At 41.6% G+C, this 26,079-nt stretch overlaps 3 protein-coding genes across 5 annotated transcripts; 1 reads left to right on the top strand and 2 right to left on the bottom strand.

Moving 5' to 3' along the window:
- Window positions 1–11,487: 11,487 nt before the first annotated feature.
- Window positions 11,488–16,897, bottom strand: nsun3 (NOP2/Sun RNA methyltransferase 3). The gene is made up of 6 exons (XM_076730111.1): window positions 16,587–16,897; window positions 15,503–15,606; window positions 14,896–15,416; window positions 13,826–13,980; window positions 13,060–13,181; window positions 11,488–12,617 (listed from the first exon to the last, which is right to left on the bottom strand). Exons 1-6 carry the CDS (start codon window positions 16,767–16,769, stop codon window positions 12,278–12,280), a joined length of 1,425 nt encoding a protein of 474 aa, XP_076586226.1. The 5' UTR covers window positions 16,770–16,897; the 3' UTR covers window positions 11,488–12,277.
- Window positions 16,898–17,545: 648 nt separating this feature from the next.
- LOC143320441 (ATP synthase F(0) complex subunit C3, mitochondrial-like) lies at window positions 17,546–19,694 on the bottom strand. 2 transcript variants are annotated; one of them, XM_076730089.1, is made up of 5 exons: window positions 19,642–19,694; window positions 19,254–19,353; window positions 18,636–18,707; window positions 18,034–18,233; window positions 17,546–17,926 (listed from the first exon to the last, which is right to left on the bottom strand). In XM_076730089.1, the coding sequence occupies exons 2-5, from the start codon at window positions 19,290–19,292 to the stop codon at window positions 17,812–17,814; spliced, it is 426 nt and encodes a 141-aa protein (XP_076586204.1). In that variant the 5' UTR covers window positions 19,293–19,353; window positions 19,642–19,694; the 3' UTR covers window positions 17,546–17,811. The 2 variants fall into 2 exon arrangements, with proteins under 2 accessions (XP_076586204.1, XP_076586214.1); XM_076730099.1 differs by having other exon boundaries at window positions 19,254–19,346; window positions 19,642–19,661.
- A 41-nt stretch (window positions 19,695–19,735) lies between these two features.
- rrad (Ras-related associated with diabetes) lies at window positions 19,736–25,850 on the top strand. 2 transcript variants are annotated; one of them, XM_076730077.1, is made up of 7 exons: window positions 19,736–20,338; window positions 20,443–20,748; window positions 22,389–22,708; window positions 22,971–23,360; window positions 24,061–24,134; window positions 24,255–24,459; window positions 24,866–25,850. In XM_076730077.1, the coding sequence occupies exons 4-7, from the start codon at window positions 22,988–22,990 to the stop codon at window positions 25,141–25,143; spliced, it is 930 nt and encodes a 309-aa protein (XP_076586192.1). In that variant the 5' UTR covers window positions 19,736–20,338; window positions 20,443–20,748; window positions 22,389–22,708; window positions 22,971–22,987; the 3' UTR covers window positions 25,144–25,850. The 2 variants fall into 2 exon arrangements, with proteins under 2 accessions (XP_076586192.1, XP_076586182.1); XM_076730067.1 differs by lacking the exons at window positions 19,736–20,338; window positions 20,443–20,748; window positions 22,389–22,708 and having other exon boundaries at window positions 22,769–23,360.
- The last annotated feature ends 229 nt before the right edge of the window (window positions 25,851–26,079 follow it).

Here is a 26,079-nt window from a genome sequence, read left to right as displayed (position 1 = left end):
TATATTTTTGCTTGCATGGATTAAAATAAATTAATTATGTTGACATTTCTCATGTATCAGTTTCATAAATGATACAAAGAATGGCACTGAAATGCTAAAGAAACACCAATAAAGGTCAGCTCATGTTGCCCTTGCTTCATACAGATCAGTGGTCGTGCATCTGACCACATGTACATACATACATTTAAAACATGTCTGCATGTGTGTGCACTTACAGCCAGTCCTGCTCCTGCAGAGCTGCTGTACCCCTACTGTTGTGTGTGTATGTAGCATGAAATTAGACACAACAGTTGAAAGAAAAAGACCCTCTGAGACATGACAAAATTAAACATTAATTTCTGATCCACGCTCTGTAGTTCAGTTAATGTTCAGCCATGAGTTCTACTTATTGGCCCGACCAGTTAGAGTCTCCTGGTGCTTGTTAACAAGGAAACAGTGCACATGCATGGCATGAACGAATCAGCCAATTTGCCTTTGCAATCGCTCATTATCTACGGTTTGATTGAAATTTTTTGCGATGTTTATAGATTTATTTAAGTGTTAAAGTAGCTCTATTACCAGATTTCTTAAATATAAGTTGAGTAAAGTGAATTCTCAAAGCCTTATTCCCCAAATATAGTACTTATTGATCTCAGGGAGGAAAAAAATAGGCCTCATTCAGTCCAGCTTTGATATTCTGGCCAACAGCCGCCTGTCATATCGATGTGATCCACCCCCAGGAAAGAGAAATATGAACGCACAAACAATACCTCTCTGTTTTCCCAGCATACTCCATAGACTGTATACACTTCTAGAAACAAGGATGTGTTTACACAAGATCAGAGAAAAGAGAAAACACACTTTGGACTTGTGTGAATATACAGGAGCGATTGGGAGCCACGATGCTCACACACAGATCAGTCCACTCTTGCTTTGCTTCATATGATTCACAATTTGATTTCAATTTATTTGAACTGTCCAGTGTTGAAAATCCACAGTCTGTGCAACAACTCAACCAATGCTAACATGAGGCCTCAGCAGTGTGTTTGACAAACCAAACAGACTCTTTTTAGTACAAAGTTCCCTCTTTGTCTTACTGTCCCTTTGCCAAGTAAACACTATTCACCGTAGCACAAAGGAACTTTCCTTAAGAAGGGAAGATGACTTGTGTAACTCAGTCTACTAAAGACAAATATGAGATTCAGCTGAACTTTAGAGGTCGTTTTCACACAGAACAAGGATTTTGCCCCACTTGTTTTATATTGAAATTGCTTCAGTAAAGGATCTCTGTGTGGACAGAGGAAAGATTACAGCAACTACTAACCTCCATACTGTATATATAGACATTTGTGTACTAATACTTATATTATTAACACTCATGATGACATTATCAGACCATCAGTTAAATGTTTAAGGCGGTGTTAACGTTTACAGTTAGCAGTATGGTTGCTCAGTGGTCAGCCTTTTTCCACTGAAGACATTTTAACATGTAGGAAACCCAGGTGTAAATAATCCAATCAATGATGGCCGAGTTCCATTTAGCTGCTTCAGTTTCAGGGTCCTGCAGTTGTTCATGGTGGCTCACTGTCACACTGTCACAGTTTACAGAGACACTTGAACGCAAAGGAGCCATTGTTGATGTCATTAGCAACGCCTGTGCTTTTCCCATTAGAGGCAATGTTTGCTGAGAAAAATGGCTCATATTTTGGTGAGCGTGTTGTTATTATAAATGATAGAAGTGATGATTTATCATTAATACTTACTATTAACTTGTCCAATGAGTTCATTAGTTGGGTTTTATATTTAAATGTCCAGTTTGTTGGATTTAGAAAGATCGATTAGCAGACATGGAAAATGATGGAAATCAATGGAAAAATCTGAAAATGTAGCACGTTTTTTTCTTATCACCTGAAAATAAGAATTATGTTTTCATTACCTTAGAATTGGTTCTTTATATCTAAAGAGGAAGGCGGACCTCTTCCACAGAGTCCACGATGTTTCTACAGTAGCCCAGAACAGAGAAACCAAACGCTGGCTCAAGAGAGCGCCTTTCACCTTTTTTTTATGACCATCGAAAGTTGGGTGACACAAGGGGCATTCAGTTGGTTGCAGTCTGCCACTTCACCACTAGAAGCAACTAAATCCTACACACTGGTCCTTTAAAGCAGCATTAATAATTATGGTTAGCAGATCTCCTTATGCTTGCTGTTATGTGGATGGCATAGCTGCTTTTGGAAGTTAGACAGCTAATATACAGTTTACAGGCCCTACACAGCCCATGGCCCACCCACACAGGTATTTTCACTCATGTTGCCTGATTAGACCTCCTCTCAGGGCTGCGTGGGTGTAAACAAACTGTGCTTGACTGTCATCCCCTCCACTCTTTTTTATTATTATTTGGCTTGATAATTCCAATAATTAGCATCAGTAAAACAGAGAGAAATAGAAAAATGCGGTAATACACACCAAGACAGGGACATGAAGTGGAAAACAGATGTGCAATTGGCACAAAGTTTAAAATATTGAATTACTGAAAGACAATGTTTTCAGTTCAGGGCACTTGATTCGGGACATGAAGAGATAAAGATTCAGGGATTTATGAATGAATCTAAGTCAATATACAAGATGTTTTTTTGCCGTCACATGTATAGTAACGCAGGGATTTGTGTGCATATATGCAACTGCAAGTGTGTACACTGTACTGACAGCGGTAATAGTAAGCACTCTTCCTCTCTCCTCCAGCTCTTTTCCTCCTGGGTTGAAAATGTATGTTATGGGTCTTGAGTCTTGAGTGCACTTGTAAGTTTCACAAGAACATCAAAACACAATCAAGTCGTGTGGATCCCTGAGGCTCGAGGCTGGAAGCTAGCACTTAGGGAAAGAGAGGATTAAGGGGGGAGGGAAATGGGACTTCAGGAACAGGGAGATGAAGATATGAAGGGAAGCAGCTGTGCGGTTGGAAAATAGATGACTCTAAAGGTTGGGATAAATGACTTTCCAACATCTCATATTGTTGAAGCCAGATGATAAGACATTTTAATACAAAATCTAAATCAGGTGATATTTCGTGGTTCATTTCAGTCCTTATATGAAGCAGAGTTTATGACTAATTGATTCCCTCATACATTCATTCAGAAGTTTTTACCCTCCTCTGCCGTTAAGTACTGAGTTCACTGAATCGATCCAAAGCTCAGCTCCAGCCCAGAAACCTCTTAAATTGCAGGTGTCACAATTCACTACTGAGCTGAGTGAACTCCGACAGCCAGAGAGGGGGAGTAATGGAAAATTAAAAGTCTTTCTTCTTTTTACATGGTCAAGAAAACCCGCTCCATTTTGTTCACTTTTGAAGCCCGAGTGTGAGGAATGGTAATTGAGCCATCACTCCACGAAAGAGAGAAAGATGAATAGACAGCAGGGAGAGAGAGAGAGAAGTGGGGGGGTGACATAAGAACGTCTCACAGAGGAAAGGAGCCTCATCTCCTTTGAATATTCTTCATTTGCGACTGTGTTTGTATCAGCAAATCCATGCAATGACGCTAAGATTATTACTGATTATTGAGCTTGTCTGCAAAATCCTCACTGCCAACAGCTGACGGCTTTTTTGTTCAATATCTTATCGTGGCAGCACAAGTGTGGCGAAGGTGAAGCTACTATAATCCTTTGGTCAAGCTTAGGGAACATTGTGGTCATGGTGAAATCATAAAAACACCAGTGGTGAGGTTGGAGGTGAGATGGGAAATGGTTAAATTTGGGTTCAGGAGTTGCAGATTGTTTTGATCTGGGTAACATTAGACACGGCAGGAGGTTTCATTTACTGCGCAGCTAAGAGTTCAATTAAAGAGTCTCACCCATCAAACAACAGGATGACGCACCTCTGATCACATGACGCGCTCATGCGTTTCCACCTTATCAGTGAGTTAGTTGAATGACCATGATATTTACTGACTTGCAATGTGTCACACTGTGATGAAAGACTGTTTTCAGATAATTGGATAAATTGCCTTGAGTGATGTCACTTGAGTCGGTGCCATTTGGGGCTGAAAAACTACAAGTTTGAAAATGACAAAAATCCAGACCTCTATGGCTCAAGGCTACATTAGCCACTAGTAGCATTGTGGGTAATGTATGTGCAAGTTTTGGATGAGGAAGAAGAACGTGTAGAATTAAAAAAATATCTTTGGTTCTGTTGCACTGATTTTGAGGACTCTTCTAAGTGTTAATGAAATAAACAGACAAAACTAAGCTGCTGCTTGGAGTGTGTGTGTGTGCATTTGTATGCAGCACCATATTCAAAGGTGTTTTTGCTTTGGACAAGTTCAACTTTGCCGTTTGCATGCAGCCACTGCAAGGGTAAACGTGTCAGTGTGGCTGAGCATCATTTCATAGCAGTTTCACTAAACCTTCAACTCTCTAACTTCTGAGGATTGTGCATTCCTGATATTATTTATTTTGTGTGTGACATTGAGAAAGCAATCTTAGCACCCCACCACAATAGATATTTATCTTAATTTACCAGTTTACTTTATTGCCTCAGAGAAAATTGTTTCTTCCCATTTTCCCTGAGCAATAATGATTCAAAATTTAGGATCAGAGGAGGATGAAATGATCCCTTGTTGATGCAACATTTAGGATGAAATATCAACCCAAGATTTATCAGATACCATCATATGTTCATTTATCCTGTATACACTAAAATCCCTTATGGTATGAAGATCTAATTGAATCTACATACTGTTTGTCCCTCAATGTATTTCATTTCAGTATCATATTTTCATCATATCTTATGCCATAAAATGATTATTTGCATCAGATTGTAACTAATCAGTGTGTGCTGTGTATTATCTATGGACACAAACAGCAGGCTTTGGTTTGGTGTGTTTGTCATTGATAAGGACGCTGGAGTTTTATTGCAGTTACTACATTTATTTCAGTTTATATGAATGTTAAACCTGTTCCTCACACACACACATGCACACACACACACACACACACACACACACACACACACACACACACACACACACACAGTATGCTTGTGATTAAGGGTGTCCAGGCCTGTCATTAGACCGTGCGGTGTGGGGAAATGATGTCTCAGTAGACCTCCTGCAAAAGGCAGAGCAAGAGTTAAGACATTAATAGGCAGAGAAAAGCTATACAGCATCACTGTCTACCTCTGTGCTAGGACTGGCAAGATCAAAGGCTGACTCTGAGAGGGAGAGAGAGGAGGGCGGGGGAAGAGAAAGACAGCCAGATACATAGACACAGTGGAAGGGAGAGAAAAAGTCATCCAGCGACAAGGAGACAGAGAGAATAGCAAGTTCTGAAAGCACAGAAGGGACAGGGAGGCAGGTAAAGAAAAAATCGACAGGGAGGATAAATAGAAGACATTTCCCTTCTGCCACCTGCCTTATTGCTGACTTCAGATTATGCACTGCATTGGCCTCTGTGTCACCTTCTGCATGGCTTGTGAAACCCTTGAAACAAGGCAGGCATTGCACTTGTCTGGTCAGCACCCTGACTACTGAGTCATGCTAATTGGAAATAAGCCTGCAGTGAACATGTTTTTATAGAGGAATGTTGCGGCAGAGACTCATTTTTTGGCCACTGCGTGGCTCTGTGGAGGGCAATGTCAATCTGTTGGTCAGTCAGTCGGTTCGCCACTTTGTTTTAGACGGAAATGTCTCCATGCCATGAAAGTTTATGCAGATATCCATGTTTCCCAGATGATGAATCCTAAAGATTTTGGTTCACATTTTGTAGTTTTAACTGTGGTTGGACATTCATGTTCCCCTCAGAAGGATTTCTTATAACTCCAGTAATCCTCTGACTTTTCATGTAGCGCCACCGTCTGGACAGCATTTCAATTTCAATCCTTCAGCTTTTGGACCAAAAATCTGAAAAACTAAAGACGTTCATCAGTCTCAGCTACACTTTGTGTTCAGTGCTAATTAGCGAGCTAACACACTAGACTAATGCACTGAACATGCCAAACATGCTACGCCATGTTAGCATTGTTACTGTGAGAATATCTGCATGATGTTGTTAGCATTTCACTCAAAGCCCCATTGTGCCCAGTTGCAACCTCACAGTCTAGTTTTATGATGTATCAGATGAAAGTCTAAAGCATGAAACATTCATATCTATTTGTAAGAAAAGAAATTTACCAAACTGTATCACTGGGATAGATCAAACTTGCCAAAGGAGCACAATCAGTTCACAGCTGTAGAGCAGGTACTCAGTGTAATTACCACCTGAAGGGGATCGTGCATTGGGTTGTGTGTGTACTTATATCCATGTGTGTATCTGCTAAGCTCATCTCATGTACTACTGGAGCCATCAGCCTGATATTTTTGTGCACATTTATGATTGTTTGCTCAAGGACCTCTTGTAGTTGCAGTGAATCACACTTTCTGAAGAGCCTATTTTATTGAGTGGTCTGTTTTATACTGACTGCTGACTCTTCACTCCTGGTAAGCGGCCGGTCGGAGCCGCAGGTGATCAGCAGGGACAGCGTATGTGAAGTTCATGTTAGTGTGGGAAGATTCTTTTGTTGGTACTTTTAATTTTGAAATTGACATTTTACATCACTGGTATTTTGGAACCTGCATGTTTTCAGTCTGCCCTGCGCTCCCTGTTCTCCACCCACATGCCCCGAACACACCTGGTGGGGATCTGCACTCCACTGAGTGCACTCTTCTAGTTTTATTAGTGCCAGATTTCAAAGGCAAACTGCCCAAGTTTGGGCAAATGGAAATAAATGGTGTGAAAAGATTTGAGAGAGATGGCATCCTGCAGCACATTACAGCTGCGCACATTCCACTATGACCAGCCGAACATGAATAATAAATATGTACGCAAGCACTTGCATACTTAAAAGGTGATGAATAGACTACTGAATGTCCAATTTAAGAATTTTAAAGGTAAGCTCCAGGAGGGCTCCATTATTTCAGAATTACCTCAAACCACTCTGCAAATATGCTCTTATTTTGTGGAAGTGTCACTTATTCGATCCTTTCAATAACACCCCCCGCTAATGTTTTTATGAAGTTTTAAACTGAAAGTATTGGTATGAAATCTATCGGTTTTAATCAGCCCCTTCATACCTCTTCCCTCTGACTTCATTTCCCCTTTTTTCCTTTGGGTGAAGAATTTATTATTCATGCTTTCCCTTCACTCAGGGAGTGTCCACTTCAACAAGGTTTGAAGTCAGGAAGTTTAACAGAAGTGAAGTAAAAATTGAGATGAGGCAACTCAATCTGGGTACACCTTTTCTGGATGAACATTTTATTCCTGGGCTCAGCTACTGCAGGGATCCATGCAGGGGTCAAATAAGTGTTAACACAGGGCTCCGGAGTGTATGTTCCTTTAGGTGACATGAACCGCAGCTATGGAGCTGGTTAACATGAGATTTATTGTAATGAGGTAGAGATTTAATAAACTGACATTCAGCTCCATTCAGCATGGAGTCCTGAAGCTGAACTGAAGCCGCAGCAGTCCAGGAACAGACAGTGGTTAATGATCACCAGTGAGGAAGCAGAGTGTAGTGTGAGAAGAAAATGGCACATTTAAGATTTTGCACTTTCCCTTTACACATTTTTTTTTTTTTTTTTTTTTTTTTTTTGTGGGTGATAAAGCTGCATTAGTTCGGTAGTGCTAAATTTAAATAGTTTTAATATATATGCCTAAAAATTCTAATTCCCGAGTTGTGGCTATGGAAGGCCTTTTTTGTCAATGTCTTATTTATTTGTTATTGTCTCGGGACCAGGAACAAAACCTTAGACTGGAATATTTTTGCCTTCAAGCCTCAAATTACATCATGTCTTCAGGGAGTCAAGTGTTACAGCAGTCAAGTCCAAGTCAAGCCTCAAGGCCTAATTTTTTTGATTAAAGTCTGACTGAAGTCCACGTGGTCCTTGTCTGTCAGAGGGATCCTAATCTTGCAAATCATGTGCATTAGGCAAGCTGTAAAAAGGGCTGCATAAAGTTTGCCTTATAAGCACAAATTCAGTAGATTTCACATCAAACTTGGGTCCATTTATCAGAAAAAAGTCTGGGTCATTTTCAAACATCCTTTTATTTTGTTTTCTAATACTGAATGCTTTTGCTTTTTGCTCTTCTGCCCCTGTAGCCCGACACGGGGGATCCCAAGTGGAAAAGACTGTGAACCGCTGTTGGAGTAGTTACTATTTAAGCAGTCAGTAATCTAAACTCACATCCTAAATTGGCATAATTCATGTCCAGTTTTATGGATCTGCTGTTCCAATTTGCATTTAATTTGTGGGGAAATGATGACTTGATACTTAAAACTGAAGAGACCCTGTAGTTCTCTCTCAAATCCAATTTTGCTGCAAGACTGTCCAAGGCTTTAGTTTTATATCTCCCGATCAATTCTGTCTTTTCCTCAAAGGATGAATGAATGTCCGGGCCGGGATAATCTGTCCTGCCTTCAGTCTCTTAAGCCTGTGCTTTGTCTTCTCTTGCAGCTGTTATGGATGTCTCTTTCCCTGCAGCTGCTGAGGCTCACACAGGTCTACAGTAGGAACAACAACACATCTCTTCTTGGTGTAGTTTATCAAGGGCCACAGTGCACTTAGTCTGGAAGTGCTCTTGGTTTTCTTTCTTTTGCCCATGAGTCCCCTTTGAAATAAAACTGTCGAGAAGTTTTGAAGAAATGGTGAACTTGAAGACACTTAAGTTCTGCTGTCCTCTACGACGCCTGTCACTCCGGTGTACATCCTCTGAAGCAGCCCGGGATCACTGCCCCCTCTGTTGAATCTCTAAACAACCACACACACACACACACACACACACACACAAAAAAAACACTTTTACTTCTCTTTGCTCTCAAGTTTCTTTTGCATTTGGAGTGTATGACAGACAAAGAGGAGATGAAAGCATGAAAATGTCTGTGTTCCTTTCTTTTATCTTGAAGTAGTTTCAGTTACCCCCTCACTTTCACTCCGGTCCCATTCATTTTCCTGCGGCGTTGTCTGTCTGCGCTGACATTGATGGTGCCTGATGTCTCCCCAGGCCATAAAACACAAGAGAGGAAATTTTGTTCTGCATCCAGTCAGTCCTCACATAAATCCTCACATAATTTTTTCCCAGTTATGTACTGCATTTGGATTACACAACCTGCCTTTTCGGGATCATGCAGGCCCAGTCCTTGCACAATATAATACAATATATTACAATTATGGAGAATTTTGTGAAGGCAACTGACTCACAGTCATGTAGACATCCCCGTCTCCCTGTGCCTCCTCATGCTTGTTGTGCTGATAAATTTGGCCAAGTGGGCATTGTCATTCTATTTTAGTCACCGTTGTAGGTACACAATATTGATTCAGTTGACTAAAATATCTTTTAACACGTAGTTTAAGCTTTTAGTTCAGTTTTAGTGAAGTATAATAACCTTGGTGCATATAGGCAAACAGCTCGATCTTGACCTCTTTAAGAATTCATTCTTTGCACACGTTTTTCCCCACTGAGATTAGTTGTGTAACAATCCATCAATCGAGCAGCAATCATGGTCACTCACTTCCACTGATGGAATATTGACAAATGATGACATTTGAAATGAATGATGGATACCCCAAACGCTGCTAAATCTATACACCCACTTGTTAACTGTCCAGCACATTCAGTGTCAAATGCTTGGAGTCAAACATTTTTCATAAGTGGGGAAACATCAGATGTGTGTGACTGAATCTGATTGGGTTTTAGCAGCGCAAATAACGACGCTTTTCTAAGTCAGTGAAGCTCTATGCAGTGTCTTGTTAATGAATGAGCAGTATAATGTTCTAACCCAAAATGAACCCACAGACACTGGAAATTCTTCATCTGTTAGTGGCTTTGTCTGTCTGCTGTTTGGTGCTGAAGAGCTACAGCGCAGCGGGTTTGAAAACAGCTGCATGCTGCTCTGAACAGGGTTAATGAGAGCAGCGGGCTTGAACCATACAGTACATTTATTGGCTGTGAGTGGAGCTATAAAGCCTACACATACTGCTAAATGGCTTTCAGTATGACTGACACATATAGCTGCCTAAATTACTGTGGTTTTCTACATTTCAAATCCTTTCTCCTGATGCGTTCAGCACTTTGTATACCACTAAAATCGGAAAGTACGTGTAAAATAAAGGGTTATGAGAAGTTAGGATTAACTTCATGCCAACATGTCCAAACACGGAGTGACAGAGCTGAATGTTAGCAGACTGAAAAAATGTCATTCTGGCTTAACAGAGCTCAGGCCAGATTAGTCTGCTTAGCTACAGAGTCCTCTGGCATTCAGGACCATCCTATGCTCCATATCTCTTTCTCATTTTATCTACTGTTCTACAATTCCACCACTCTCCCCTCCCCCTCTTCCTCCTCCCTCTTTATTGTCAATGACTAGAGTTTTAATGATTACATCTGGCGGTGGCACAAATTAATTCCTGCCTCTCTGGCAAAAAGCTGTTCCCCACCTGATTATGCAAAGCAGGCCTACATTCTCTCCCTTTGAAGTGGAGGAAAAGCTGCTTAGAGATTCTCCCCTTGAGGAAACACTGCAATATGGGGAACATCAACAAACCAGAGTTCACACAAAGGTCAGCAACATGGTTAACCCCACTGAAGCCCCACTTCATCTCCACATCTCGCCACTTTTAGGTTGCGTGATGTTGTGGCGGTGTAGCGATGCACTCCTATCAGAGGCCGGAGCTACTTTTCAAAGACTCGCAGAAGTGGAGCAAAAGTAGGACAGCCAATAAAAATAGCCATATAAATGCACCCAATAATGCTTGTGTCTACGGCCGCGCAGGGTAGTTGGGCGAAACCGGCGCGAGGCTCTTGTAGCTTTCCTATTTCAGCAACCATATCCTTGACGGTGTCTCATACGCTCGCTCAGAACCACCAGCCTTATATATTTGGGAGAAAGAAATAAGGGTTTCCACACATAACTGCCTTTGCAACAGCGCACTTTGTCAGCCTGTTATGTTCAAAAGGTGAAAATATGAGAATTCTTGTGTGTTATTGTCTACGGTCTCTTTCAAAACACCTTCGGCTTCTGGTCTGAGCAATCAAAGGCTGATGAAAAGCTACAACACTGCCATGAAATAGTCTACTTTTCACTCAAGCATGACACGAGAACAGTGCACCCAAGTAATGAGCCACTATATGAGATGATACTGCCTTCTCCATCACACCGAAGGGGTGTGTGTGATGACAGATGTAAGATTACTTCCAGTGAGACTTAACAGCAGGACTTTATTCAGAGCAGGACGATGCAGGAGGAGGAGCAGGAGCGAAGAAAGAGAACCTGTGTGTTAATTGTATCATTACCGCTCTTCTCGGTTATTAAACTAATCTCTCAGACAGGAAACTTTTAGCCTCCTGTTGAGTATGTCATGTGTGAAAACATTTGCAGTAGCGTTGTGGCACTTAGGTATTAAAAAACAAACAACAGGCCAGTAAACATATCAGTCATGGGTGTTCGGATAGAAACTTTTAAAAAATTCAGTGATGACTTCAGTCAGGAGGTAATCAAAATTTAATGAGCGAAACCTGATTTACTGACTTCAGGCTCAAAAGACGGGGATTCCGAATGTGAGCGTCTGCGGTGCTACGTCTTCTACTGTCAAACTACCACTCAAAGAGTATTTAGACAGTAACACTCACATGAAATGAAATAAAATCCACAGCATAAGCACTCACTTATAACAGAATGAACTGCGAATGAATTTTTAATATTACAATCTGAGAGAATATTACAGTCTTGTGGTATTATCAATTTTATTATACAGTACAGCGTGGACACACAGCGTTACGTGAAGCGCTTAAAATCAGTCAGCAGCATCTAATTGTACATCTGCTGCGTCACTAATTTCCAAAAAAGAAAAAAAAATCAATAATAAATAATGATAACAAAACAATTAACTGAAAGACGGTTGCTGCAGAGGCCCCATGATCGTGGGGTGCTGCAGATTCAGGTGATTATTCTCAGTATGTTAATCACCTTTCACTTTGTTTTCACATCGTCATCCGATTCATTGTTATTAGAAATGTACTGATCCTAGCTGCTTTAATTAATGTGACGGTATGAATGATGTGAGTGAGGGTCCTTCTTTGCCTGCATGTGGTGACATCAACCTGTTTCCATCTGTCTGTCTGCCAAAATTGGCACCGTGTGTGCTAAATGTGAATTAGTCAGTTTGTGTGAGTGAGTTATTGAGCCAGTTCCAGGTAACAAATGCCGTAGCAGGGAAATGTATATGTTAAGCCATTTAATTCCACTTATCTTTTCAGCACATGAGGATACACACTATTTCCTCCTTCTAATCCGAGACAAAAACATGGGTCCCCAGGTCTTGCCGGGCTGAGGAACCACTAAAATGCCGAGTGTGTGGCGATAAGAGGACACACTGCCGTTGTGTGGCTGCAGGGATGGCTTGTGAAGTGTCTCTCCTCCATGACCAGGGCGAGCAGGACTAAATGCAAAGTATTTTGAGAAAGGAACAGCAATCTCCTCCCACAGGTCTTCGGGTTCAGCCTCGGGACAGTCTTTCAGCGCCGTCTCGACCACAGCGTAGTTCTCAGAGCTGGACAGTGTGCAGGTTGAATAGACCACGATGCCCCCTGGACGCACTGCTGACAGCGCAGACCTGCAGGGAAAATACAGATTCTGCACTTCATGACAGGGGACTAAATGACCATTTCAGACACTGTTGCAAGGCTAGGTAATATTATGCTGCATATAAATTGCCACAGCACTATATAATTAGCTATGTTTTACAATTTGACCACATTTCATACAGCCTCCATCGAACTCTTAGTTGTTTTCTGTTGCTTTGAAAAATCACACGATAAAGAGCTGATTGCCAGACCTTTTTAGTTCTTGACAAAATGCACTAATTGCCCATCAGTGCAATGTAATTCCACTCCGTAGCACTGTTTGTAATTGTGATTAAGTCCCCGTTCATCCACTGTTTACATTATTTTGTGTACCACTTAAAACACAGAGGAAAACGATGGTATCATTTTGTCTGGAACTGCTCTTCATTTGAATGTGTGGACACACAGCTTCAGGTTGGGGATTGGGCTTACCTAAGCAGCTGAGCCTGGAGCGCAGGCAGCTTGGCTCTTTCCATCAGTCTCTGTTCCCCCTGCTGGCTGCTGCAAGAATACAACCAGCTCCTGTCATTAGAACATGGAGCATCGACTAAAACCTGCACCAGAAAGAAATGTGACGCGTTCAGTGTCAGAGAGTTTGAGTGTAATGGCAGTGAGACACAGCGAGGGTCAAAGCAGACAAGCAGAAGTGAAGGAAGAAAAACATTTACACAGTTAATGAAGGTAAAAGTGGATGAAAAGAAGGACTGGAGGCTTGCAAAATAGTCAAAGCACATGTTATATGTTCTCCACAGCGAGAGACATGTGACACATTATGGTTAGTGTAGACACCTCAGCGGAGAATCTTCCTACAAATCTGCCCTCTGTCCTCATTCTATAGAACCATATCACTGCCACAACAGAGCTTGAATCTGTGCTGTCTGTACTATTCTATTACCTTTCAGTCTTTGTTCACACTGTGTCTTACTCTCAATATTTTCATTCTGTACTTTCCCTTTTTTCAATATTTTGCTCCATTATCAGTCACTTTGATTCCTCCCAGCCATTTGTCTGCCTCTTCTTGGCTCCTGTTTTGAATAAATGGTTTTCTTCTTTTCCGCTGGGCTTATTAGCTTTTGTTCAAAGGCTTGCTGTTCTCATTCATTTCTAACCACGGCCTTGTAAAAGAAGTGTGACACCTCAATTTGTTGGGACACTGCAGCAAATTTCATCCACATGCTGCCAATAAACATCTCCCCACCTTGTCATATGTCCCCGCTTCACTTTGCCCAAAAGACCGTCCGTCCTGTGCAGACACAATCACTCTGCTGTTTAGTGAGAGAGGCAGAAAAGACTCCAGGGTTTTTCCCAGCCAGTCCCGCCTGTGAGGGTCTGGTTCATTACAGCAGAGAAGCGCTGGAACACAATACAGGGCTGCATTACTTATTACCAGTGTTCAATGCAAATAGGCTATTCCCAGCAGACTAAAATATTCTTTAGATTCAACTGCAGCAACTTCCATGCAAAGTATGCTTTTAATATTAACAGCCAGAGGTTTCAGTGAAAAGGCACCCGATATCCTTGAAAAACTCATTTGGTGTACAGTATGTTATGATCTGGGGTCATTTCTTATTAAATATAACCATAAATATTTATTAACTGTATGAGTTGATAAATTAATTTTAATATCGAGTATATTTCACATTTTATTGCAAAGTCATAAATTGATGTATGTACAACCCAGACTCCAGAAAAGTTGGGCAGCTGTGCAAAACTTAAATAAAAGCAGAATGCAATCATTTGCAAACAAACCGACAACAGGTTTTTAGTCCATGCAGTAATATCCTTCAAACCATCACATGATCACAAAGCAGTGAACCTCGCTCCATCCTTGCTTGTAAATGCCTGAGCCTTTCAATGATGCCCCTTTCATCCCCAATCATGATACTATCACCTGTTATCATTGAACCTGTTCACCTGTGGAATGTTCCAAACAGGTGTTTTCAGTGCATTCCACAACTTTCCCAGTCTTTTGTTGTCTCCTGTCCCAACGTGTTTGAAATGTGTTGCTGCGTCAAATTCACAATAAGCAGATATTTACAAAAATCAGGTCAAACATTAAATTGATTGTCTGTACTGTTTTCAATTTAGTATATGTCAAAAAGGATGAGCAAATGATCACATTCTCCTTTGTTTGTTTTACACAGCATCCCAACTTTTTTGGAATCAGGGTTGTGCTCAGCAGTATGTAAGATTTATTAGCCTTTTTCACTGCCTTGTTTTAAAAACTGTACAAAATCCACAAATTTCTATGTAAAATACTTGTTTTACCTGGGGTGGCACACTGCATAATGGCCAAGGCTTTGCCCCCAGGAGCAGAGCAAAGATCCAAAACCTTCTCCCCATCCTTGACTTGCAAAGCGAGCACTGGAAGAAGGGAGGCGGCATTCAGGAGGTAGTACTGCTTCAGCTGGCCAGGCCTGTGGGCCTGAGAGGGAAACCGCAGTGGATATGGGTGGATGTAACATTGTAATGAAGGACGGTGCAAAGTGGGGGAAGGCTCTGATGGAATGTCCTGACTGAGCGCATGAGAGGTGCTGTCAGGTTGGAGATGGGAGTCATTAGGGGGGCACTTGGAGACGTAGTGAGGTGGCAAAAGAGAGTCTTTTCCTGCTTGGTGTTTAGAATTTGACACTGTTGAGGAGCCATTACAAAGCAATGTGGACACATCCGTTTGTGGCAACAATGTGGAGAAGCCCTGTGATCGGAGAATCTGTGTGATGTCTGTCACAGTGCTGAAGCGGTTGAGCATGACCCCATACTGCCAAGAGGGAGGGTCCAGGAGCACTGCTCTGCAGGAGAAAAGCAATCCCAGTGAAGTGAGGGTAGAAACGCTGTCTCTGTGTAAGCTGCAGTAATCATTTCAGACAAACTTTACCTCGCAGATGTCCACAAGTCTCCAAGTTCCTGACTGTACTGACAGTCAAACCGATCCAGTACCTGCTGACATGAAGATCTTTCTTTTTTGTGTCTTTTCGGTACCTGTTACAAACAGACCGTAGTGAAAATAGTAACCTCACGATAAAAATTATGCAGCATCCTTAAAGTAAACTCTTACAACTGTACGGTTAGAGCATTTGCCAATTCAAAGCTGTGAGTCATATTCGTGTTAAAATCATCTGGACCTAAACATCAAGTAAATAATGACCAAATCCAAAAAGTATCACCTGTTGAAATGATCAGTTCAAGTCTTAATATTTTACTTTCGAGCTTAACAGGTCACTAAAAGAAAAAGACGTATACTGAAGTTTAAGGTGGATTTTCCCCTTAAGTCCCTGAATTTGATTTGAATAAAAAAAAAAAAAAAAAAAAAAAAAAAATCCTGCTGTCTAGTGTCTGGTACACTCACTACCCCTGGTGGATACTGAGTGTAAGATCGGTCCTGTTAGGAATGACTGCAGGTATATGTGATTATAGAGCTTAAACCGCTAAATGTACATGTCAGATCCATAAACTTTGCGAGACTAAATGGACTATTGGGCTCAAAGTTTTCATACTATATTGATTAGGCTGTGTTTTGAGGGGCCACACTCAGACATCTGTTGTGCGTAGCTGTGCTATAAATTATCCAAGTTGGTATTCATCAATTTATAAATATATATTGAGACAAAATAACATACAAGTTAGCCCTCAAGTTACCCATATTACCCCATCTAGTGAACAATTAAGTGAGCTGCTTTCCCCCGACGAACACAGTTGATAAAACTGTATTGAACTACTAGAGGTTTTATCAAGTTAATATCAAGTCGGTAAGTTCTGAGCTTTATCTGAGAAAGTAAGACTGTTGAAGGAGGAGGATTTATCAACGATAGAAGGATACCGTATGACAGGTGTAAAATGTGTGATTTGACAGGCGCTGTTTCCGCACGTTAGCTGATAATAAAGCCCGTCAACTGCTTTCAAAGCGGAGACAACATACAAGCAATGCTCCCCCTAGAAAGTGTCCCCTACCGTTTACTTACCTGGTTACTCTTGGGTCTTTTTTGCTGGTTCAGTTGTAAAACAGCCTCGGAGCCCGTGTGACAGTAATACGACCCCAACCACCACAGAGGTGTCAGCATCAGCTTCTGAGTTCTCAAAGAAATTATCCTCCGCGTCCTGTGAAACTGTACTAAAATCACATATTTAGACATTCGTTTGTCCATGTTCACTATCTAACCTACATGTCCGAATATATTTTCATAACTGTGGAGTTTCTTCAGAAACGGTTCAGAAAGTTTATTGTAGGGCATCTTTGCCTTCTTCGCCAACCTCTCGAACATGTACGTTACTCAAATCCGTCCCCCTCAACTGACTGTTACTTCAGTTCCACCTGACAGATTTTTTTTTTTTTCGTCGCTGTGTTAGTATTGGGATATTATTCAGGTGGCGTGTGTATAAAACGCTCAGCATTCATTGCTTCATCTTCAAATAAATTTCACACCCGTTATTCAATATCTTGAAATACGCTTTTGGCTTAGATACTCTGCCCGGAACGACTAAAATATTGCTCAGAGTTTCTTCTTCTTCCCTAAAATCCGCTGGAAAAGTTGGATTTAAACTTTGGTTTCGCCCGAGGCAAAACGTCAATATTTTCAGGTAGAGAGAGGACACCTCTGGGACGACGCAAATACCGTTTGAAGGTACAAGTAAAAGAAAGTTTTTGTATTTCAACGTGCTCATTGCTGAGGACACGACAGGGCTAACATTAACTCTAATTTAGCTGGCCAGCTAGCCAGGACTTTGAAACAACGTTAAATTAGCTAACAGAGTTTTTGACAATTACTTTGGATCTGCTTAAGTTTTCAACGGTAAATAGGTTGATGAAAACGGCTGATCTTAAAACTTGAGCTATGCAGAACTTCTTTTTCAATCTCAATCATCACAAAAAATAAAACACAGAAAACCCCACTACCATTTACAAATATACAAAGACACACAATGAATTAAACTTTTTACTTCTGTTATTGGTTGCATGTTTGTTAACAAAAACATTTGATTAAATATACAATATAATGGTAAACCCCTCATTAAAATGAACTGGGTTTACCAGAGTTTCATATCAGTGGGTTCGCAATCTTTTAAGAAACACCAATGAACAAGAATAGGCAACATAAGATGAAATCATTGTACCATTCAAGGGCATCTCAAAATGCTAATTCTTGTTAGCACTGTGATGTATTCCTTTACAGCAAATGCCAAAGTGGTTTACATGGCAAACAGGATGAGGAATGCAACCATCAGACAGAAAAGACCCATAGCTTCAGACAGAGCGAAGCCCAGGATGGCGTAAGAGAACAGCTGCTGCTTCAGAGAGGGGTTCCTGTAGAGACAGAGAGAGGCAGCTGAGACAAGCTGGAGGTACAAAGTGTTCAAAGCACAGCAGCTTTTACTTTGCATTCTCTCCTTGATGGACAGTGTTTAATGTACCTGGCATATCCAATAATAAGGCTACCGAACACTGTGCCAATTCCAGCACCAGATCCAGCCACTCCGACAGTGGCAGCTCCTGCTCCAATGAACTTTGCAGCAGTGTCGATGTCGCGGGTCAAAGCGCTAGTCTGGAACCCCCGCACTGCCAGCTGCTGCTGGGAGGACACAATACTCTGCGGTGCCAGGAGTGAAGCAGTCTGAAAAGCAGTAATCCAAAAAAAAAGTTAGCACAAAACAAAGCAGTACAGGATCACAAAACGGCAATAGATATTTTTTCAACGTTTTAATTTGTCTTGTCCCTCTTTGTCGGTGAGCAACAAGGCAATGTGAATAACATAGTAGGTTAATGGAGCTGTGATAGCCTCAGAGTGCCTCTCCTCCGCTGTATGCTATGAGTCGATACTGTACATTTTGTTTTAAGTGTTTATAATGTTTGCGTGTGTGCTGTCTGAAACACTGTATTGCTGCCATCTTGGCCAGGGCTCCCTCATAAAAAGAGATTTCAGATTCTATTGAACCAGGTGGGATTCACCTGGTTAAATAACAGCTTAAAAATAAAAAAGTCAATACGTCAGTATGAAGAACAGATAGCTGCTTACGTCTGCTTTCCTGGCATCTGAGACTACTGCTGCAGAGAGTGGTCTGCACAGAGCCCGAGATCCAGCACGGACCTGTATCAAGAAAAAAAAAGACATTTATTTGAGACAATCATGCTGTGATGAGATGCTTTACCAGCATGCTATTGACATCCTTCTGTCTTTAAATTCAAAATACATCAGCTCTGCTCGAGGCAGCAAGCATGTGGTTTCACCTGAAGTGATATCTGATTTGTAGACAATATGGTAAAATCCAGCAGTGACTCCTCACAGTGTTGCTGGATTCTGCTCAAACGATTTAAATGATACTCATTCATTTGATCTTCAAAAGGTGGGTTAAATGTTTCATACTAGGATACAGCAGATAGGCTGAGTTTTGCCCTGATAATGGGCAAAGCTGGGACGTCCTTGCAGGTGTGAGCAGGCGCTGACTTTGACAGAGGGTCAAAGGCGGCTCCATATCGGAGCGCCCCTGTTAGCAGGCTACATTATAGCTGCAGCTTGTTTGTCCTGAACACAGACAGGTAGCTTTTTGTAACCTATCCTGATACCAACAGGTACGGTTAAACACACTGGCAAATGGCACATAGCCGTTGACTCCATTCATTCACGTAGACTCACCAGAGAGGGCGTGGAGACGAACTTAGCACAGGCATACATAACGAAGGGACGCGGTGATCAGGTCAGCCAAGGGAGCTGGCGTTGATTCAGTGTCTGCCGTCTGTAGAAAGCAATGCACGAAACACAACAGAGAACAATGTCAGTGTGCTGGCTCTACTACTGGCTCGCTAAATAAGAAAGGACACAGTGTGCAAAGTTAAGTGGACGCGCAAGTAAGGTCAAGATTAGCTGCAAACCGAACAATGCCGCTAAAAACGAGCTAGCTGGAAAAGCAAGAAAGCTGCGCAGTGCTGTGGTCGATAGAGATTCAAAGACACAGAGTTACACGGACATGTCACAGTTATATAGTTAACTCAAACGCAGTTTGTCACAGGAGGTTAGCTCTTACCGGTTTGTAGTAGAGGTCGAAGATGCGAGAGGGATGCGCATGCGCAATGTCACGTTAAAGGGTAGACTTCCGGTTTCCTGGTGTGGGAGCTACTATCCAGAGCAGCGGGACCGACATGCCAGTACGGCATGTGGAAGTGCGTGTTCGACAGGGGTTAAACTGAGACGGTGCAGAGTACACAGTGGCGCTGTCTACCAAAGGGTCTTTACTCTGCACCTGCAGATTTACTCAAAAAGCTAGTAGAGACTATTTGAACAAGTATAAGTGCCTGTAATGCAAACAGAATATATTAGAATTGAATCTAATATAGACTACCAAGACTAGAAATTACAGCCTCCAAAATTACCCAAATGTTGAATAAGTGGGACTGGTAGCTAAATATAAGTAGAAATTGATATCACCAAATGTAAACAACTTTTTCAGTTTGGATATGTTATCTATATTAAGAACTACTGAATCGACCAGGCTGATATACAAGGCTGATATTAGCCTATCACCGGTTGTCATTGTTGTACTTGTCATCTTATACGGAATCAGAAATTATAACTATAGAATAATGTACTTGAACTAAACGTGAATATTAGCTGTGATGGGCCTGAGCTGTCATGCACACAATCATACACAATACAACGTACAGTGATATTCTTCTGTGGCTAGTTCCAGAACATATCGACAAAATAGGCGACAGTGATGTATGGTAGGTGGATGAATTATGAATTATATGTGTGTGTAAAGTCACTACCTCAGGGCTCGAATGGTCTAAGGGAAGAAACTCCTCATCCTCTCTGTTTTGGCCTTCAGGCAGCAGTAGCGCCTCCCTGACTGCACCAGAGGGAAGAGTCTGTTGTCCCTTGAGGAACAGTCAGAAGTCCCTTATGTGAGGTGGCAGATGCTGACGGGGTTTCTCCATCAAGGTGTCGACCTGACAGGGCCATGATAAGTCCTGTGATGCAGAAACCGAGGTATCTAAAGCTGTCCACCCTCTCTACCTGGGCCCTGCTGATCCTGAGAGGATGGTAGTTCCTCTCCTGCTTCTTCACAAAGCCCACAATCAGCTCCTTAGATGGCATTCACAATGAGGATGTTCTCCTGGTGCCAGTTCTCCAGGTGAGTCACTTCCTCTAGGTAGGCGCTCTCTTGATTATCAGAGATAAAGCCCACCACCACTCTGTCACCAGCAAACGTGATGATGCTGGTGGAGTGATGTAGACACACAGTCATGTGTACGAGGGGTACAGCAGGGAGTTAGATATATTTTTCACATCACATGTTACATCAGCAAGCACCTTTTATACAAACATTTCTGATCTGTGGGGAAATCAAGTGACCAAATTCTGATCTGACCTTTGGCTGAAAGTGTGTCATCACAGTTCTCACTGACTGTTTAACATTTAGCAAAGTATTTCTACAAAGTGTTACCACATGACCACACGATCATTAACTTTGCTATTTAATGTGAATACAGATACGAATCAATATGTGAAAACCAGCATGTGGAAGCTAAATATATAATTAAATTACACACATTCAGAGATAATCATGGCATGCATGTGTTATATTATTTTAGTGAAATTCAAGTAACGACAGAATAGAGCAAAAATGCCTGCTGTCTAAAAGTTAAGGAATCCTCAAGAAAGTGGAATTTGTACTTGATCCAGATTTGTACCAAAAACTAGAAAAACTAAGAAAAGCAGTTAAAACTAAGACCACCTGAGACAAACATTTTATACATTACACATATACTGTGATAAGTATATTTCGAAAAAATGGAGAAAAAAAAATCATGATTCTTTGTTTGTTTGACTGTTAGTTCATTATTGTATTGTTGATCTGTTCACATTTACCACACGGAGACACAGCAGAAAATACATTTTAGTGTTGGACAAGCTTGACGCAATGAGATCAAAAGGTTCAACCGTAATGGAAGATCTTAAGCCACAAGGGGGCAGCAAGACATCATGAGCCAGTCTATGATATTCGGATATAAACTGGAACATGGAATATAGAGTCCGAAAAAAAATGCATTTAAAATTATCCGGATATAAGATTAAATATAAAAAAAACATACAGAAGTAGAATACAAAAAAGTAATTTGAGGTCTAGTAGGATTGTAACGAGATTTGCCTCTACTAATGTGTCACAAAGTCAACATATTTTAAATGGAAAGCAGTTTGCATTATTCAGCTCAGGCATGGATCAGTAACACCACACGTTACAGGCACAGGTCAGGCCTGTCAGCTGTGAAGGATTACAACTGCAAGTGCTAGGAATTATGTTTTTGTGGCTGCAGCCTTCATTTCTCAGACAGCAAGGAGGTGGGTGGAAAGCTGGAGATGCATGATAAATGAATGTCACCGTGTGTAGAATTTTTATGTGTTTATATCATTTTCAGCGCCAGATTTGATTTTTTTTGCATATATGCACAAAACTGAATTCAAGTGTGAGGTTGACTTACAGGTCTGCTTTAACCAGATACCCCCATGCATTTGTCATACGAGCAGCTGCCTCACATCAACATTAAAAACCTGTGATACTGCAGAATTGTAGCAATGACCTCCGCCTTGCAGTGACCATGAAGCTCAAAGCTGATAAATTAAACAAGAAAAGCGATCATGTTTGCATAAAAGCATTCATCGATTGTGCCATATAACACACCTGAACACCTTTCATCACGTGGACACCCTTCCACCATCTCTAAATGTATCTCCTAAATTAAAATTAAATATTTATATCACTCTCGCTTTAAGCGGGCTTTCCCTCATCAAGGATTCATCTCTGGCCGCCCCCTCAGAGGTAAGCTCTCCATTTGGCGATGCGGAAGGGAGATTCCTCAGCTCTTCCAGTCATACACCCCCTCCTCTCTATGATGTTACCGTTACGCACCGCTATAATAAGCGGAGACGTGACTCTCTGGGGCGAATCCCTGCCGACGTCACTCCCAGGCCCATATAAATAGGCTGAGCAGCGACTCTGATCACACTGAAGTAAAACCGCGTTTTCGGCTACAACATCTCTTCAAACCAAGGATTATTGGATTGTCTTCGTTGGATTTAATTGCCAGCACAGAGTAAGTGTTTTTAATACCTATGAGGCATGTTAAGATTTAGTTTTATAGTGAGTTTTTATGTTGGAGTAGAGTTGAATGGACATGGTCAGAAAAATTATTTGATATAATTGCACTCAAACTAATACATGTTTTCATTTTACAACTTGCTTTACAATGATGTTAAATTGTAGCATTATCCTCCACTGTGCAGACTTTTACACATTTCCTTTAAAAGTGCTTGAACGAAAGAACGCAGATTTACGCGTCTCACATCTTTCTGCAGACCTCGGTAAGAGCACAATGACTCTGAACAAGGGTGACAAATTGCGGAACATGGACAAGAGAAGAGGAAGCATGCCCTTCCCCATGAATCTACCAAACCTACACAGGAGAAGCATGCCCGTGGACGACCGGGACCTGCGCGCCACGATGCCACAGACGGGGCAAACCGACGAGCTGTCCAACCTCCTGCGCTGCACGTCCTACTCCCCGAACGAGCAGCACCGGGGCAGCTGCGCGTCGGACTCCTCCGACTCCGTGATCTCCACCGGCAGCGAGGCGGAGTCGCAGGTGTACAAGGTGGTTCTCCTCGGGGAGCACGGCGTCGGCAAGTCCAGCCTGGCGCGTGTCTTTGGAGGAGTTGAGGATGCTGGTCACGACTGCGATGAAGCAGGTAAATGGTGATGCTGAGGATGAGTCATCAACCCAGACAACCCACATACACATATATTGAAGATGTCCATTGTCTTTGAGGTTGCACGTGATAATTAGGACTGTCTGAGGATCATTTAGTCAACTTAATGAACAGTCAGTCTAAGAAGTAGAATCTAATGTCTGGAGGTACGAGGTTCAATGAGGGAAGCCCAGTTCTGAGATCTTAAGCATTAAAAATTTTAGACTTAAAAAAATGAAACAGCAATGATGAAGATGTGGATTTTTTAGAATTGCATAAAAGCCACACAAAGCCTTGTAGACCCCCTTAAAACAGAATTATGTTTATCTGTGAGGGCAGTTATAGAGATAAGCTGATTGATTAGAAAAAAAAAACAGGGTTCTTATTTTTGCACGCAAGCGTGTGCATGCATTGATTATTGCTATTTCCATCCACGGCGAGGCACCAGCCCTGCCCTCAGTAGTCCAGCTGTCAGAAATACATCCAACAGCATAATGTGAAGGGAAAATATAAAAGGCCAACCATGGCTTGATCACAGGCTGTGATCAACTTTCTGCTTCAAAAGAAAAAAAGGGCTAAAACCAGTGAGAAGAAAAGCAGCAACAGACACTGACAACAAACACGACTGCTCAGATGAGAGATGCTTTGCTCCTCTCTCTCAGTGTTTAACACAATATTTCTTTTTTTTTCCCTCCTCCAGGAAACATGTATGACAGAGCTATCGTGGTGGATGAAGAGGAGGCATCCATTGTGTTGTACGACATCTGGGAACAGGTGAGTTAAATGTTATTAATGCTTGTCCCTTTACACTGATTCATGGATTTTACATTAGCAAAAAAAAGATGGGATCAGCCATGTTTGATGCTAATCTCGGTATCTGTTTCTTTCCTGTAGGATAACAGCCAGTGGCTGAAGGAGCAGTGCATGAGGATGGGAGACGCCTACATCATTGTGTATTCAGTGACAGACAAGTCAAGCTTTGAGAAGGCGTCAGAGCTGCGTATTCAGCTGCGTCGGGCCAGGCAGTCAGAGAACATTCCCATCATCCTTGTGGGCAACAAGAGTGACCTGGTGCGGTCCAGAGAGGTGTCTGTAGACGGTAAGTCAGTATGATTGGCTTACCTTTGGCCCTGAAAATCTCACAGATGTGTCATGTGTTACACTAATATAAGTTTTAATCTCAGGGGAAGTGGGTTATGAACTTTGGTTGCTTTATAAAATCTAATATTTATCATTTGAAGCTTAAAAGCTCTTCTGAAAGCTTTTCATGGCTCTGGTGGGGTCAGGCCACATTTCTCACATGGCTGCTCAGGTTCAGGCCTACCTCCAAGTACCACTGCAAACTAAACTATCAGCAAAGTTTTAAAACTACTATCACTCAGGGTTAATTTATGCCATTACCGTTTTCAGTTTTCAGCCTCAGTCTACTTGAGCTTCCACCTCAATGTTCTCTTGATCGACTCAAAGTGCTAATTTTCCTTTCTCCACATGCTCCTTTGTTGCAGAGGGAAGTGCCTGTGCAGTGGTATTCGACTGCAAGTTCATTGAGACATCTGCGTCCCTTCACCACAATGTGCAGGACCTGTTCGAGGGCATCGTCAGACAGATCCGCTTGAGGAAAGACAGCAAGGAGGAGAACGCACGACGCATGGCCAACTGCAGGCGTAGGGAGAGCATCGGCAAGAAGGCCAAACGGTTTCTGGGCCGCATGGTTGCACGCAAGAACAAGAAGATGGCTTTCAGGCAGAAGTCAAAGTCCTGCCATGACCTAACAGTACTCTGAGGACCGGATGGGACAGACGGACAGTTTTTCTTTAGCCTCTGAAGACCAGACGCTGTGTGTGTTTTAACACTAACCCTAAAGGACTAATGGAGATGTACAGAAATATATTTTTATTTTTTAGACACCAACCAAGCAAAGAAAGGACTTGATTAATAAAACTGATATCATTATCACGATAATGGTGATAACCTGCATGAAGCTTTGCAAACATTTATTTTATTTCATTTGTTTTTGTTTTGCCTTAAAACATGTTGCTGTCATTATATGATCAGTATGTACGAAAAATCCACAAAGGCTTGTTATTTCTGATGAGTTGCAAAGATTGCCTTGCCGTTGGGTTATTGTTGTGCTCCTTTTTAGGAGGGGATTGATGTATATATTATAACATGAATGATGCTGAATGCAACAGACATCTCATTATCCTAAAAGACATGGTACAGGATAACAATACTTGGTCATCTGGGGTCGTATTTACTTGAAACGTGGTACGCAGGTTCGTGCCTCGGCCAAGTTACTGAGGATTAGTCGAAAAAACGAGAGAAAACTTCTGTCATTCTATGTTGTTCCATAACATTGAATTCAGGTTGTGAATGTAAGAGTAAAGCAATAAGTTATATTAGTCTTGTGAACCTTGACATTATTTGGAAATTCTTTGTTTACGTTGATTTCTTTTTTCAATAAAATCTAAAATAAAATCATAAAATCTTCTCTGTCTTGCTTCCAAAAGTTTTAGCACAAACGAAGTGGATGTTGCTGAGATGATATCCATCCTCATGAATATTCATTTGATGCCATCGGTGGAATGGAACCACACTGGCCATTGGTTTTTACAGGAAGGAAACAAGGTAGTTAAGCATGTTTATCTGAAGGTGTTAACCATTAATCCACCAAAGGAGTACAAGTGCGCAATTTTTCCACCCAATTTAAACTCCTCTC

The sequence above is a fragment of the Chaetodon auriga genome, chromosome 1 (assembly GCF_051107435.1).
Source record: "Chaetodon auriga isolate fChaAug3 chromosome 1, fChaAug3.hap1, whole genome shotgun sequence".
NCBI lineage: Eukaryota > Metazoa > Chordata > Actinopteri > Chaetodontiformes > Chaetodontidae > Chaetodon > Chaetodon auriga.
The sequence above is the reverse complement of the archived record's forward strand: the minus strand, read 5'-3'. Positions and strand labels throughout refer to the sequence as shown.

Bases quoted from the DNA above. Each gene is read 5' to 3' on its own strand.
- LOC143320441 (XM_076730089.1), bottom strand. From the start codon at position 19,292: ATGTATGCCTGTGCTAAGTTCGTCTCCACGCCCTCTCTG. The intron at 18,234-18,635 runs GTAAGCAGCTAT...ACTGCTTTTCAG, and splicing joins CAGATGCCAGGAAAGCAGAC to ACTGCTTCACTCCTGGCACC. The intron at 17,927-18,033 runs GTACATTAAACA...CTGTCTCTACAG, and splicing joins CTTATTATTGGATATGCCAG to GAACCCCTCTCTGAAGCAGC.
- rrad (XM_076730067.1), top strand. From the start codon at position 22,862: ATGATGTTAAATTGTAGCATTATCCTCCACTGTGCAGACTTTTACACA. The intron at 23,361-24,060 runs GTAAATGGTGAT...TCCCTCCTCCAG, and splicing joins TCACGACTGCGATGAAGCAG to GAAACATGTATGACAGAGCT. The intron at 24,460-24,865 runs GTAAGTCAGTAT...CCTTTGTTGCAG, and splicing joins CAGAGAGGTGTCTGTAGACG to AGGGAAGTGCCTGTGCAGTG.
- nsun3 (XM_076730111.1), bottom strand. From the start codon at position 16,769: ATGGACAAACGAATGTCTAAATATGTGATTTTAGTACAGTTTCACAGG. The intron at 15,417-15,502 runs GTAAAGTTTGTC...TTTCTCCTGCAG, and splicing joins GACTTGTGGACATCTGCGAG to AGCAGTGCTCCTGGACCCTC. The intron at 13,981-14,895 runs GTAAAACAAGTA...ATTGTGTTCCAG, and splicing joins TATGCAGTGTGCCACCCCAG to CGCTTCTCTGCTGTAATGAA.